The 16439-nt window shown below is 34.4% G+C and overlaps 1 protein-coding gene across 1 annotated transcript in view; it reads right to left on the reverse strand.

The window, feature by feature from the left end:
- WDR17 (WD repeat domain 17) overlaps positions 1-16439 on the reverse strand; it is a 102390-nt gene that overhangs the window by 33659 nt on the left and 52292 nt on the right. Inside the window, exons 13-19 of the mRNA XM_027837566.1 lie at positions 11806-11970; positions 8961-9163; positions 7585-7734; positions 7370-7500; positions 6882-7007; positions 5294-5449; positions 3218-3282 (exon numbers count right to left, since the gene is read on the reverse strand). Coding sequence (XP_027693367.1) covers positions 3218-3282; positions 5294-5449; positions 6882-7007; positions 7370-7500; positions 7585-7734; positions 8961-9163; positions 11806-11970 — 996 coding nt within the window. The remainder of the gene's footprint in view (positions 1-3217; positions 3283-5293; positions 5450-6881; positions 7008-7369; positions 7501-7584; positions 7735-8960; positions 9164-11805; positions 11971-16439) is intronic.

Consider the following 16439-nt stretch of genomic DNA (forward strand, 5'->3'; position numbering starts at 1 on the left):
TTGGATGTAGTGTTTCATAGAATTTAAACCTCAGAGACAAGGTTCAACTTCCTGGACCGGCTCCAGGAAAGAAACCACTGAGCTCTGGGAATGACTTGAGCAGAATCAGCTGTAGATCCTCTCCAGTTTTGAGAATGTTAATTATATATAATTATATAACCACATTTGTGAATTAAAAAGTTCAACTTATGTCCTGAAGTTGTATCCTTTGATTTCTCCTTAAAACTCTACTTATCTTAAAAAAATCAACTTAGCTAATGATTTATCTACTTTATCATTTTTAAAAAGTTCCTACTTTTATTAATTCCATTTTTTAACCTTTAAGTTTTATTAATCTTTTCTTTGGTTTTCAGGATTTTTTTTCTTTTTTTTTTCTGTTTTTGATTGATTTCTAAAATATGTTGATTTTCTAGTTTTTTAAGTTGCATGAGCAATTTGTCAATCTGTTCTTTCTTTTGATGATGAAAATGTTTCATGATATACATTTTGGATGTATCCCAAAAATTTTGGTATGCTGTCTGATTGCTGTGGTTACTTTAATGAAATTATGTATCATCTCTATGATTTGTTTTCCAACCCACCAATTCTTGAGTTATTTATTCTCCAGTTAATTTTTAATCCTCTCTTCAATGGCCCTATGTTGAATAAAATTTCATTGCATTGTGACCAGTAAGATTTATTTAATATTTCTGCTTTTCTGCGTTTGTAGAGTTTTTGTGGTCTAATACATAGTCAGTTTTTATAAAGATGCTATGCGCAGATAAAAAATATATATATTCCTTTCTATTCCTATCCAGTAATTGCCAGAGAGCTATCATATCTAAATTTTCTAAAATTGAATTGAGACCTTTAATTTCTTTCTTATTTATTTTCAATTAAATTTGTCTAGCTAAAAAAGAGTTACACTGAGGTTCGTCACTATTATAGTTTTTACTATTTCACTCTATAACTCATTTTGTTTTTTTAATTTATATTCTATACTATTCAGTGGATATATGTCAACTATTGATATTAATCCATCACCTCTGGTAAATTTTGAGCAAAATGTAGTTTTCCTTTTTATCTCTCTTAATCTAGTCTGCTTTTGCCTTATCTGAGAGTATGATTGCTACCTTAGCTTTTTCAGTTCTGATCTAGCTATAAAAGGTCACATAAACTAATTAAAAGAACAAGGAAGAAAGTAACTTTTGGATCTATGGATGGGGAAAAGTTCATGACCAAACAAGGGATAGAAAGGATCACAGAAGATAAAACAAATAATTTTTATTACATAAAATTTCAAAAAGTTTTGCACCAACAAAAACAATACAGATAGAATTTAAAGGGAAATAGTTAATTCAGAAGGGGAAAAAAAACTTCTGCAGCATTTTTCTCTGATAAAGATCTCATTTCCAAATTATATAAGGAATTGATTCAGATTTATGACAAAAAGAGCCATTTCCCAATGGATAAGTGGTCAAACAGACAGTTCTCAAATAATTTAAAAAACTGTACTTATCTATGGAGAAATCTGGCTTTTGAATGAACCCTTTAACATTGTGAGGAAAAGGCAATACACTCAACTTATTTATTTATTCATTCACGATAATGGGGAAAAAGAAGATGCCCAATTTATATTCCCAGATGACACAAAAACACTCCATAAAACCATAGCCTCATTACCATCAACAAACTTTTTAACACTGCAACCAAATTAAATTTTGCTTCCTCTTTTGCTTTTTCACAGCTACTGGAGAATGTGCTAAGGACTGATGAAAAGACCAAGAACCAGACAACAGCAAGAAGAAGCAGAATGCTGGGCCTGGAAGCCCCTTCCCTCAGGAGTCCCATCAAATCAGCATTCATTAGGTCCCTGGGTAAGGTATTACGCTGGGCTTGGGAAAAAGTATGAAGTTTAGCTTAGGAATACAAGCTAACTAGAGTGGAGAGTAAGATATAAATACAAGTAACTATCATTCACAATATCGTAATGAGCACCTAAAGTGGGAAAAATTGTTACAGTCGGGAGGGTCATGAGAGGATTCCTGGAAGATGTGGCAGTGAATTAGGACTAGATTTGGAGTCAAGGGAACTAGGTTCAAATCTTCACTTTGCAATTTTCTGGAATAGTGAATAGAACAATAGACTTGCAGTCAGGGAGAACTGGGTTCAAATCCCATTACTGACAATAGCTGTATGACCCTGGATATTAATCTCTATGAATCTGAGTTTCTTCATATACAACATGAAGGCGTTGGACTAAATGGTCTTTAAGACACCTTCTAGCTAGTGGGATTCCCTCCTTTTATAGATGAAGAACTTGAAGCCTAGTGAGGGTAAGCATTTGTTATGCAAAATAGGAAGTAGTAGAACTAGAATAATCATAGTAATCAAAACTGGAAGAAAATTTTAAAAACCACACATTTTTAGTTAGTAATTTTGCTTCTTTCTTAGTATATGAATGTAGCCCTACCTCTAGGCAGACTTAGTAGTTCCCTGACAGATGGCTCTTTGATTCTGTGTATGTGTAAAGTGACATGACTGCTGATTGGCTGAGAACTTTTAGGAATGGAGAAGCCAAGGAAGGAAATCATTGGAGCCACAGGCATGTGAGAAAAAGCTGGAACACTAACATATTCCGTGATTCCTAGTGCCTACATCCGTAAAGACTGCTAAGAAAGGACTTCCTTAGATGAAACATTTCTCTCCCTAGTTAAACTAAAATGTCATCTTGTTTTCAGGTTGCCTAGCCCCCTAACTCATATATTCTATCACCTAATCTAATCTATATGGCTTCCCCAATTACTATCTTACTTGTTTCCTTTGGTAAATGTGTTTGCTTATTATCTGTGACTGTCTTTTGTGTAGTAAACATATGGTGGGGAGGGGAAGATGAAATGACTAAGATTAAGTTGACTGTTGCCCTTACTATTGGGAAGATTAACATCTTAAAAAAATTATCCTATAAGTTTGGGATGAAACTACTTCCCTCCAGAACAAATAAGAAAAGTAGCTTTTATCCTAAACTTCAGCAAAGAATGATACCTCTAGATTTCAAATATTGGATGTGTAATAGATAGATATAATTCTCTTGAAGATAGGAGAGAAAACAAGTGATCATCCAGTCATGGCCATTGTCTAACTACCCAGAAAAGTAGAAATCACAAGCTTCTCAGTCCTTTGTTCTGTGGTCAACAGTTACATAAACATCATTGTTTCTCTGTATGTTTTGTCTTACCTCTGCATTAACTTCTTCCAATATTTCATTGAGACCCCTGGTGCAACTGATAGTGCTTTGTCCCACTAGAATAGAGAAATACACCATTGCTATGTTGATTGCAGCCACATTTCATCCTTAAATTATTTTTCACTTTCCAAAGCAATAGAGATTTCCAAAGCATTAGTGATTTCAACAAGGATAATTTTTATTCCCTTCCTTCATGTTATCTATAGAAAAGCATTTTTTTCTTTAAAAAAAGAGGGTAACCTATTAACATTGATGCAAACAAATATTAATATAGAAGTAAGAAAGACCTGAGTACAAATCCAGCCTCAGACTCTTACTAGCTGTAAGACCTGGGCAAGTAACTTAATCTCTGCCTGCCTAAGTTTCTTCACCTTTAAAATGAAGGTAATAATAGCACCTACCTCCCAGAGAATTGTTGTGAGCATGAGATCATGTTTGTAAAGTGCCTTGCAAGCCTTAAAGAGCTACATAGATTTTAGCTATTCACTGAAGGAAAACAAAGAAGTATATTTTTTAGAAGGAAAAAAAAAACTTCTAAATTGATCATAATTTTAACTTATGTATTTGGGCTGAAATGCCACTTATTTATTCATACATTCTTCCATCTCCTTTGGCATTATGCCATAATCTTTTTCTCTGTAGAGCAAGCAGGAAATCATTCCTACAATCCTTACTTACTTACTCTATCAGGACTTGCTTTTACTAAATAATACAATGTTTTGTTTCTAGTATTGAGCTTTGTAATTAAAGTTGATTGTTGACTAAAATAAATAATTTCATAAAGTATAATGTGGTGAAAATTATGTTATCTACGGAAATTATTTTTGAAAGATGTTAATCTCCCCAATAGTAAGGGTAATGTGGAAGAAAGATGAAGAAAATTATGCACTAGGATATATTTTCCTTTTGCACTACAAAGTTTTGAAGTCTTCTCTAAGAATATGTTTGCTAGCTATTAAGTGAGAAGGACTTCCCTTTTATTATCTATGAAATTCACAGCAAAGAAAAGAATGATAAGCATGGGACTGTGAACAATTATTAGTACCAAATTTAAAAGGACTAAGGACAAAAATACCTAGAATCGTGAAGCCTTTGGATCTCATGGTGTACTTTACCCAACTGTAAGCAGGAAAATTGGATCCTTAGGTAGATGGCTGGATGAGGTAGCCATATAAAATAATTGTGATTCTATATCAGATAAATTCATCTGGATAAAATATTTTTCTATCAAGAATGATTTTTTCATTTTCTTCTTGACTTTGAATTAATTTTGCATTAAAAAGTGGTCCTGATAATGACCTAGGTACATAGGACTTAATTGCTGAGATACTTTCAAACACCAAAGTTGATTCTTTATTGGAACAATTTGTTACAATTTCTCCTAAACTGTGCACGTTTCTAACTTTAGTGTTCCCTCAAAGATTTTCACTGTATTGACTTAAAATGAATAAGAAACCATTGTTCAGCTTTGCGATTATGACACAGATAAAATGAATCAAAAAATTTGACTTACATATTCTCATATGTATGTGTACATGTGTGTGCATGTATGTTTGTGTGAGGATGTATAAATGTATAGTAGAGTACATTGGAGCCTTCAATAAAAAAAATTAATTATAAAGTTAAACTGTGAAAATGACATTTTCACAAAAGGTTTTTAAACTTGCTCTGTGACATCAGGGTTGTGATGTTTGAATTTCCTAGGCCCCTTTATCATCAGTTAAAAAGGTATCAGCTTTTCTGTGGAAATGCCTCATTTGGTTACTGTGAAGTTTAGCTCTTAGTTTTACTCCATACTTCCAATAATCAATATCAGCAAGAGTATTCCACTATTAGAAATGGAATGGTAGAAACATGACATTTTGGAGGGCAAAGACCTCCAACAAGAGTATTTAAGTAGACTTGGAAGTCTTCTTCCATACTGATATTACTCTTTGTGTGTGAGTGTGTGTGTGTGTGTGTGTGTGGTTTTCATATAATCTTTAATCTAAAAATTATTGTATATATTTAGTAAACATAATTTATGAAGTTTTCAGTTATGATTTTATTTGCTTTGAGGCATCTTACCTCTCCAAGTTCAACCATAAGCTCACAGTATCTTTGAATGTGCCCTAGTCTCAAGTGTATCTCAGCAGCTTCCTTCAATCGCTCCTCCTTGCTAGGTGCACCAATACCACCTCCAAACTTGGACATCTTAACTGTTGTTAGTTCTTGAGCTTTGGACTGGAAAAAGGAAATTATTTAATGAATTCTGTGATTGCAAATAGAAAATAATAAAAGAACAACATGGACAAAAAAAAAAACCAAGTTCTAATATTGGAATCATGAAGTCTATTTAAAAATATCCATGAGCTAAAACTGTTACTGAACCATCTCAACAGTTAATACAAAGAAGAATTAAGACTTTCTGGGGGCAGAGGGAAGATTATATTTTTAATACCGAGGCACGCAATATAACTGCAGTTACAAAAGCCAGTAGGGGGTGCTAGTGACTAAATTATACATCTGGGATCAAAAGATTAAAAAATATTTTGTCCTTCAAATGCAAAAATGATTGACCCACTCTAAATAGCCAATATATTTTGAGTTATTGATCCCAAAGTGGTTTGTAGTGAGTCAACAATTCTCTCACCTGATCTTTGTTGTGACTATATTTATGACATGGATCACCAGTTTAAGGGTTCTGCGTTTATAGACATTTTTTTTTCTCTCTGAGATACTAAGCAACTTTAAAAGAAATCTAATAAACCTTGCTTATTGACTTCATGCTCTAAATAACTATTTCAGCTAATGACAGTTATTCATTGTAACATGCACAATGTCTTTAGGGTTCAGAATCAGATGTATCCAGAGATGTGTGGTCAAGTTCTTGTGGCCAGGTATAGGCAAACCACAATAAGTAAGTTTTTACTTTCCAATATGTCCAAAAGGACCCAAACCCCTGATAAGGATTTTAATACAAGAATGTGGGGTTAGTGCAGCAAGCTTACAACTGTTTAATGAAGTTGTGAGAATAACGGAGTTCATGGAGGTTTCTTGTATCATTCAAAGGCTTAGTACTCCATGAAAATTAATTTGCAAGGATGGATTAGTCTGTGCTTTTCCTAATTTCTTGCTTTCACATATTTTTTCAGATAATCAGCAATGCAACATGATAGGCAAAATAACTAATGCAATCTTAGGCTGCATTAGGGGAAGCATAGTATCCCAAACAAGAGATGTTATAGGGAAGACTTCCTAACAGAGTTGTCCAAAAATAACAATAGTCTACTTAGAGAAATAGTGAGTTTCCCATCATTGAAAGTCTTTAAGAGAAATCTGAGTAACCACTTGTTGTGAACATTATAGAGGAAACTGCTACTCAGGTACATCTCAATGTGTTAGGACCTCTTCCAGCCCCAGAAAATTGCTCACTGGTCCACATCACTGATGTAAGACACAGAAATATATGAAGTATTGAACAGAAGATGAGTGAATATTAACTATAAGCACTGTGGTGCTTATAACATGGTTCTGAGTCTGGAGAATGGTTCGAGATAACATGAACAAACTTTGGTACCTTTTTTCTTTTCAGGACCACCTGTGAAGAGAGTTTCCCCCAACTCCAGCCAAGGTCATGAAGAGTAGCAGCCTTCTTTTTTTTTGCTTTACTTACAGTTTTAAATCTAACCAGATGTTTCATATGCATAATTCCTTTGGAGTAGTCCAGGGGAAGTAAGCTGTCATCTTGTCCTTGTATTACTGCCACTAGGTCCCATAAATTTTTGCTGCCTCCTGGAGGCTAAAGATTAAAATGGAAATATCAGAGATACAAGAGTGAATTTAAGGGCTTTAAAAACACCACCATCATAATCATAATTCTCACTTACATGGTCCTGTAAAGTTTACAAAGCATTTCCCCACAGGACTCCTATGAAGTAAGTACATAATGCAAGTAGTATGATTTCTATGATTCATAAAGAAACTGATACTCAAAGAACTTATTATGACTTCTCCACACATTCAAAATGAGGTCTCCTGATTCTCAGTCCAGAGCCCATTCCATTATTCCATACTGCAATTAAAAAAATTAAATAGAAAAGAAAAAAGCCCATTGTAATTAACTATAGCTAAAAGTCCATACTGAAGTTGTACAATACTCACAGATAAACATTCTGAAAACCATCTTAGTTTTCTCACTCGCAGATTACTTGTCAGTTTTTCTACTTCTTGTTTAATCTCTCTTGATACTTTGCCACACAAGAGAGGTGGTGCACCTAATTCCATAGCACGATCTGGAGAAGAAATTCAGTGAGTGAGAAAAACAGTTCCTTGTAAAATATAAGCTGAGAGAATTAAAATTTGCATATGTTCAGTACCAGTGTTCCCAATGATTTCTTCCCAAGATCTATCTGCCAGGATGTTTATTTGTAGAGGAGTGATAAAAGATATTAATGACCAGAGTCTCACTGTGGAGTCCCGGGAACAAGACGCCATAGTAAAGGGGCGACTTGGATGGCACGTTAGTCCTAAATGGAAAGATTTAAAGTTATTTAACCTAAAGCAAAAATATTTCAAGATAATTTATATTTTACATATAAATTTAACAAAAGATCTACAAAATTAAACTTGATATAAAGATCCTATGAGGACTGATCTCAGAAATATGTCCTAATTACATTTTTCCTACATATTGCACAGAATTGTCTAATGTCTATATTCTCATAAGCAAGATTAAAGGGATACTCGTATTTATGGACTAAAGTCAGTACTTTTCTCTTGGCACAGTAGATACTTTTCGTCCAGTTTTTGCAAAAGCATCCTTGGTTGTTGGGGGTGGGTATTGCAGATTAGGGAGATTTGCAGAGTGAAATGTTGCAGTTCAGGCTTATGCCCATCTTAGCACTCTGATAGCAATGTAGGTTTTCTGGTTGCCCGCGAAGGTGCTAAAGAGAATTATTCAACTAGGAAGGTAGTTGCTCTACATAGCTTACCCAAAGCTTTCGCCAGTGGCTGCAATCAGAATAATTATTCCCTCCTCCCACTTTTCTCTAGCTGAGCTCTTGATTACCTCAAAGCTATAAACACATACAGCAGTACCAAAAATCTTCAAAGACTATTGTTCTATAAGGCCCATGTACAAATGAATTCATTGAAAGAATCTCAACATTTCTTCTCTGCTTTTAAAAGTCAAATGCTTCTGGGGAAATAAAGGGTTTCATGTAAACAAAGAAATGTAGGACATGATTTTTAAAACCATAAAGCTATTTTTAAGGAAAGTGAATCTTAACACTATAGATAAAAATGTGTCAATCATTTAGTTAACATGATTTATTAAATGTCAACAAAAAATACATGATTGCATTAGGCAATGGTTGAAAGCAAGTTACTAGCTGTGAGATGAATATGTAATTGAAGAGCAACCATTTCTAAATTTGGAGAAATTGAAGGATGCTTACCCCTTCTTCTCCCCATTACTTCAATCAAATGCCTAGGTACCAAAGCATCATGGGTTAGGCTTCTCAAAGCAACTATTTTTGTAACCCCAATATACCAACTGAATTCTGCCAGCAACAATTTAAGGCCATCAGTTTGAATGTGGTTAGTGATTCCTGGTTTCCTGTTCCTAATATAAGATAGTTCAATATTTTAATCAAATATTATTAATTATTTAGTTAAACAAATAATAGATATTAATAAAATGCAGTAGTTGTTAATAAAAGAAGGAATTTTAAAGGTAAAGACCAGTAGTTACCATACACATCTGCACCATGGTCATGTACTGTATCCAAACAGGTTCCTTCTCGAGTATCCCACACCCGGATAGTACTGTCCCAGCTGCCTGATATTAGTAGATAAGGGATTTCAGTGTTCCACATTAATCCCCGCACAGGTGCAGTATGTCCAGTAAGTGTATTTATACAAGCATCTTGTGTGTAATCCCATATTCGAACAGTACTGAAAATAGGATAGATATTAGCTAAAAGATTAAATTGTCCTAAAAGCGTAACATTATCACTTAGTATTCATTTTTTATGTTTCTAGAATTCATTAAAATAACTTCCTATTTCACAGCACATGAAAATGAAATTTAACTAGGCTAGAATAACACAGTTAGACATATATGACTTTTGAGCTAATAGCCTATTTCAACATAATAACTGAAATATTATTAAGTGGTCTTAAAATTGTTGGTAATTTGCTTCTCGTGGCAAATAATTTAGGCAGTGTAGTTTTTATAGTTTTGTTTTATAATTCTTATAAGCATACCAAAAGTTTGGTGGCATAGTATTTATACAAAGAAGTAATATTTTTTAAAAAAAGTTAATGTTCATGTTAACTATAGCTGAAGAGGAAATGTGGCAAGTTTGAATTTCTTCTAAAATATTAATTGGATAGTTTAAAAATAACAATAATAAAACACAAATAAAATAAAATCCCTGACAATTTCTACAATAGAAATTAATAACTACAAAAATATAGGTTTTTTTATTAAGGAAACAGTAAATCATTATGCCTATGGACAAAAATACCGTATTCTTTATTTATTTCCAAATCTTTTTGTATGTGCACAAATAATATAATTACATTGGTCAGTGTAGAACTAGTATTAAAATTTTAACTATCACTATAAAAATTAACCATCTGATTAAAAATATATTAATTTTAAATACACTACAAATCTACATTTGTAGATTTTATTTATCAAAATATGCCCATGTATCAATCACCTGTTTCTATCCCCAGTGCTTTGCACATAATAAATAATTAAAAAATACTTCATTCATTCACTTATTCCTTTCAAATATTTACAACTACTGTAAACAGATGGGGATAGGGTGGGGGTGAAGGACTAGAAGACTTCTAAGGTCTCTTCTGGATTTAAATATGTGATACAGTTACTCAGTGTTTTTGAAAGAACAATAGGAACAGATGTCTTCGTCCTTAAAGTATGGGCTGGCTTTGCATGGCCCATTGCATGTATTTGGGTGCCGTAACATGTGATAGTTAAACCTAGGAAACTAGAAAACCCACAGAGTCACTCATTCTCCACCCACACAAATTTCCCATCGGGGTAATAAAAGAAATTACTACCCTATAAAATGTCATAATTATAATTATAACTATTATTAAATTGGGTGATATGCCAAACAAATTTCAAAGCCTCTGAACAGGAATATACTTGATTATTAAATACTTGTTCTGATTTAAGTAAATTAATTAGATTGCTTTAAAGAATTTTATAGCTAGGTGGCCTGGGTTCTAATTTTTTTTTAATCAAACTAGTCAAAGTATAGCAGCAGCCAATGGCTCAGTGAATAGAGTGCTGGGCCTGCAGTCAGGAAGACCTGAGTTCAAATTTAACCTCAGACACTTAGCAGTGTGATCCTGGGCAAGTCACTTAACCTCTGTTTGCCTAAATCTACTGGAGAAGGAAATGGCAAACCACTCCAGTATCTTTTCCAAGAAAACCCTATATAAGGTCACAAAGAGTTGGACGTGACTGAACTACTGAGCAACAAGCCAAAGTATAGGATAGGATGTTTGGAGTAGAACCCTAGGAAATTATAAGGTAGGGATTTCCTGACAGATTTAGTCATTAGGAAATAACCTGTATTAATCTCCATGCTTTCCATCTGTAAAATATCAAAGCCATCATAGACAGTTCAGTATCTTATTTTTAAGAATGTTAAGGGAATATTTCATGTTCTTCCACTAATCTCTTTCAATATTAAGCTACCTTCATTAGTAAGATGTTTTCCCTTAAATCCAACAAATTATTTATGCTGCAGTCTAAGTCTATCAGTGACATCTGTCCTGTTCTTCCAACAGGCCATTCAGTGTACTAACAACATTGCTTAGTTTTTAAAATTTGCAATAAAAAACCTTATTATTTCCAACTATGCAGATACTAGAAGCACATAGTTATTAATTATTCATACAATATACTTGACATCATCAGCACCTTCAGCTTTCTGAGTCTGGTTTGTTTTTTGAACTCCATTTTCTTCAGGACCTTTCTTTTTTCCCCCTTTTGGATAACTCCTGACCTTTCTTTACCAGGGTCTCTTTTGACTTCAGTTCTGGCACTGAAAGAGGGTTAACAAATAACCATGCCAACCTTTTCTGCAGTTTACCCTTAACATTGGATTTTATTGACCTTAGGACTTAGCCTTTTGCTTGGCCATAGCAATGGAGTCTTGGTGGTAGGGTAGGTGATTGGGGCTCACTCCTAGTTTCTCTTTCTCATAGTCCTTTCATTATAAATATGAGGAAACTGAGGCACAGAAAGGTAAAAGGACTTCTCAATACAATTAATAAGTGGCCAGGCAAAATTTGAACACAAATTGCATGATTCAAAATGCAGTATTTCCCCACAATACCATGCTGCCCATTATATACTATTCTGTGGTTGAATACAGTTAGATATTATTAAGAGATTTCTTAACTGACTAGGAACTTGGCTTTTCTAAACCTAAATTCTGGTGAAATCAATGTATCTGGTTTTAGTACTTCATTAAATTTAGATCCTAGGCACTAGAATTTAGGCAGGAACACTTAGAACAAGAATCAAGCATTTAGAATCCAAGAATACACACCCGTCATCAGAACCACTGCAAAGTATTCCTTCCCTCAGCGGAGACCATCTTACATTAAACACCTTTGCAGTATGTCCAGTAAATACCTTCAGTGGTTGATCAGAGCTGGTGGCTAAGTAATAAACACGGACATTTTTGTCTTCACAGCCAGTAGCTATCATGTCTCTGCAATATTATCAACATGAGCATCAGAATTGGGAGTTTCTATTAGTGTTAATACCAACTCAAAAATAGAGAGCAACTCTAATTCCTAAATATGAAGGTAGTTTGGTTTTGGTTCCTATGGAAAACTTAGACTAAAAACCAACTTAACAAATAAAAACATATCATATTTCTATATATCTTTACATGATAGCCTATATGCAAAATTTTACCTGTCCCGCTAGAGACCTGGGCTTCCATTTATACATACTTCCCCCCAGACTGTCCAGTTGTGATTCTATTTTATATAAGTGAGAAATATTTGCATTTGTCTCACTACAAATCTACTTTCAAAGTATGCCAGCTCCATTTTATTTCTAAACTCAATCTTTTTGGCCATTTGCAGATAGGAAATCCTACCTGCAAAATGGGCAGGCTTCTGCCTAAAGATCATAACATTTATGTGTTTTATGACCCCAATGCATTAATACATTTATTGCCTTGAATCTGACCCTTTGCCCATTTACAAATTGGCCAGTTTCTAATATAAACAAATAGATTCCTTTTGTGTTCATTCAGAAAATCAGTACCTTCTTTATATAATGAAACATGCTAGGCACTAACATGGTTCCTAGAATATATTGACTGATTGAATGTATATATGTACATTTGCATGTCTGGATATGTGTTTTCTATATTTATATATACATGCAAAAAAAAGAACATAAGAAATCATTGAAAGGCAGAGAATGTTTATAAAAGTGCTACAATGACTATAGAGATATCAAACCTTTGTTTTCTTATATAATTTCTTAATAATGTTTATAATGCTCCCTTTAAGACTTCATTCACTTACCCTATTAACAATTAGTTTTTAAGATCTTATGATCATGCCATTTCATTCTTCAAAACCTTTCAATGGCTCTCATTATTTATAAAATAAAGTCCAAATTCATTAGTCTCTAAGCCCCACTCCATTTGACCTAACCCTTATAGTTTTACCTCATTGCATTCTCCTTTACGTAGCCTACGCTCCAAACTAGACTATTCACCATTCCCTGGGCACAAATAGCCTTTGCATGTTTCTTTGTCTTTGAACACATCTTTCCTAAAGTTGGGGTACCCTCTCCTTTCCCTTTCCTACCCTAAATTCAGTGTTTTGGAGTTGAAGTCATCCTTCTAGACATAGTTAAAGAGACTCTGCTCCATTATGTCTTCCCCATTTCCACAGTCAGGGACTGTCTCTCATTCACTGTAATTCTCAACGTAACTTATGGACATTTCTCTTGTGCATTATGCTTATTTGGTATTATAGTCATTTCTGTAATGTCTTCTATCCCCTACTAGGTCCAAGTGTCATGAACACTGAACTGGGTCTTTGGTTTTTTTTTTGTTTTGTTTTGTTTTGTTTTTCCATCTTCTTAATCCCTCCCAGCACCAAGCACAATGGTTTCTACACAGGAGGTGCTCAATAAATGTTGGTTGTTGAATGAAGATATATAATGAATGTTAATGGCATTGTACAGTTGGTTCCATTTTGTCATTTTGTATCATTTGTCATTGAGAAAGGCTTTTAGAACTAAATACATGATTTAATAGTTTTATTTTATTATGGACCAATTTGTAGGATGTACTACAGAGAGGCAGCTGGTGGCACAGTGGATTGAGCGCTGGGCCTAGAGTCTAAAAGACCTGAGTTCAAATCCAGCCTTAGACACTTGTTACCTGTATGACCCTGAGTAAAGTCACTTAACTTCTGTTTTCCTCAGTTTCCCAGACTGTAAAATGGGGATAATAACAAAATCTACCTTTCAGGTATGTTGTGAGACTCAAATGAGATAATATGTGTAAAAATCATTTAGCATACTACCTAGCACATAGGTGGTACTATATAAATACTTATTTCTTACTATGGTTTTCCTGCATTATTTGGAGAGAATGATTTGAAGATTTAAAGAGAACAAAATGAAAGAGGAGATTGGTGGTATCAGTTCAAACAAAACTATGTATCAAATATTTTATTTATTTGGCAATTTATCAAGAACTTACAAACTAAATGAGTATTATCATACATCAACTTAGAACTAAGTCAACTAGGCACTAGTAATTCTAACTCCTTCCCTAAATTCACCAAAATTTAGAAAAGCCTCAAAAGATTACCCCAATTCCTTTTTCACATCAGTATATTTTAAGATAGATATGGACTCAGTTGCTCTGAGATACCAGCTTCTGGCAGTTTCTTGGCCTGGTTTGATTAGAGCAGACTCACTGCTCCTTCTTTGTCCTTAAAATTTCCCTTTATTAAGCCTCATACAGGTAGCTGTTATCTTGCTTTATGAAATGGCAACCCTTCAGGCATTTTCATTGTTTTGTCGTTTAAATTTAATTAAACTCAATTCTATCCAACAATCATTTACAGCTAGTGTGTGGACACTGAGGGACATACAAAGATTAAATAAAGTGGATTCTTCTCTCTCATGGAATTCATACTGTAGTAGAGTGATGTGACATACATAAATAATTATATTCTAAAATCAACCATGCTAATAAAGTTGATATTTTATATAGTTCTTTAAGGTTTGCAAAGAATTTTTTTATATATTATCTCATTTGACTCACTACCTTTTTAGGAAAGTTCTCCAGATGTTAGAGAATACTTAGACTCCGAGAGTTCAATGATTTTTCCATAGTCACCCAGCTGTATGTATGGGAGGCAGGATTCAAACTAAGATCACTCTTGATTCTACAGACCGACATTCTTTCCACTATAACATTCTGCTTCTCATTAGAACAAAATGACACTTACTACAGCACGCTGATGAGAGTAGAGTCCTATGTGAGGTGTAAGAAAGGTTCACGTTTGACGAGTAGGGTCAGAAAAAGCTTTATGAAGAATGGGAATTTGGACTAGGCCTTGAGGACTTGTCACGGTTTTTACCAGGTAGAAATTTAAAATACACATATACATACACACACACACATGTACACACACACACATGTACACACACATGTATGTATTTGAGTATGTGTGTGTGTGGTAGGAGAGAAAGAGAGAGTAAGAAAGGAAAAAAGAGAGAGAGAGTGCTAGCTGGCATTTATAGATTAATTCATTTTATACTTGGAACCCTGGGAGGTAGGATATTATTATTCCAATTTTACAGATGAGGAAACTGAGGCAGACAACTTTAAGTTACTTGCCCAGGGTCACAAAGCTAGTAATGTCTGAGGCTAGATTTAACTCAAGCCTTCCTTATTCTATCCAACACTCTATCCACTGTACCATCTATTTGCCTCTAATGGAATAAGGGCAGGATGTTCCAGGTATAAATGAACAAAGGTATGGGACCTAAACAGAGTGGTAAGCCATTCAGGAAGTCAGAGGGGAGGAGGCAAGAAGGAACAGGTCTTGGGCTGCTTTAGCAGGTTATTCACCTGCTTTGATGTTCTGTAGCTTCCTGAACTCCAAAGGTCCCTCCACCCCATCTCTCTCTCCCCATGAGCCATGGCTCTGATTATTCTGCTCAGCTGTTTACTTGTTACCCACAGCAAAGAAGTCTTCTCAAGGGCCCTGGCTAGGGCAGAGCTCAGAGAAGTATGAAATTCTATAAAACATATGGGGAAGACCACATCCAGGGGCACCTCTGCCATGATGAGCAAGGTCCCAAAACCCTATGAGAAACTCATGTGGTTTGAGAGGAATCTTGGGAACTGGGTCAGGGGGAAGAAGCCTGGGTGAGGCAAGGCCCAGCAAAGGAGAAGCAAAGGAACTCTTCTCAGAGGCAAAGACTTTTTTCTCCTTTGCTTCTACCATCAGCATTATACTGGGGCTCTAAGGTTTTTCCCAGGCCCTTCGGATATATTTAGGTTATTAGCATTTAATGATTTGGAATAAAACCAAGGAGACTCAGAATTATGTGATAGGATTAAACCAACAGGTGTTACACTTTCATCCCCACCACTGCCTAATTCAGCAACTCCAAACTAAGAAGTTTGATCACTTAGTTAACCACTTAGTTTAACCACATAGTCTCCAGATACAAAACAATAAGGTATTAAGAATAAGATAGTTTAACCCTGGCTTTACCTTGATACTCAGGAATATGACTATCATATATATTATCGGTTATTCCACATGATAATAAAAAAAGTAATACTATATAATCACTGTATACACTTAATCCAATTTAATCAGCATTTATTAAGTACCTATTATATGTAAAAACCAAGACAAACATATTTGGACCCAGAATTCATTCCACAGTAAAGTGAATTATCAGAGTTTAAACATATTCTCAATGTTTCTATCTCTGATAAGTCCTATGAAGAACCATGAGATATTTCCTATGATAATATGAAGAAAAATGCTAAACGTGATGTGAATAGTTCATAAGTACACTGAGCTCAAGGGCCATATCTGAACTGAATATTCCTAATATAGTTCTATATATCCTATAGTTTCCCCATAAGTAACTAACATTTGCTCACAACTGGAC

Source organism: Vombatus ursinus, unplaced genomic scaffold (assembly GCF_900497805.2).
Source record: "Vombatus ursinus unplaced genomic scaffold, bare-nosed wombat genome assembly UNPS02014821.1, whole genome shotgun sequence".
NCBI classification, from domain to species: domain Eukaryota; kingdom Metazoa; phylum Chordata; class Mammalia; order Diprotodontia; family Vombatidae; genus Vombatus; species Vombatus ursinus.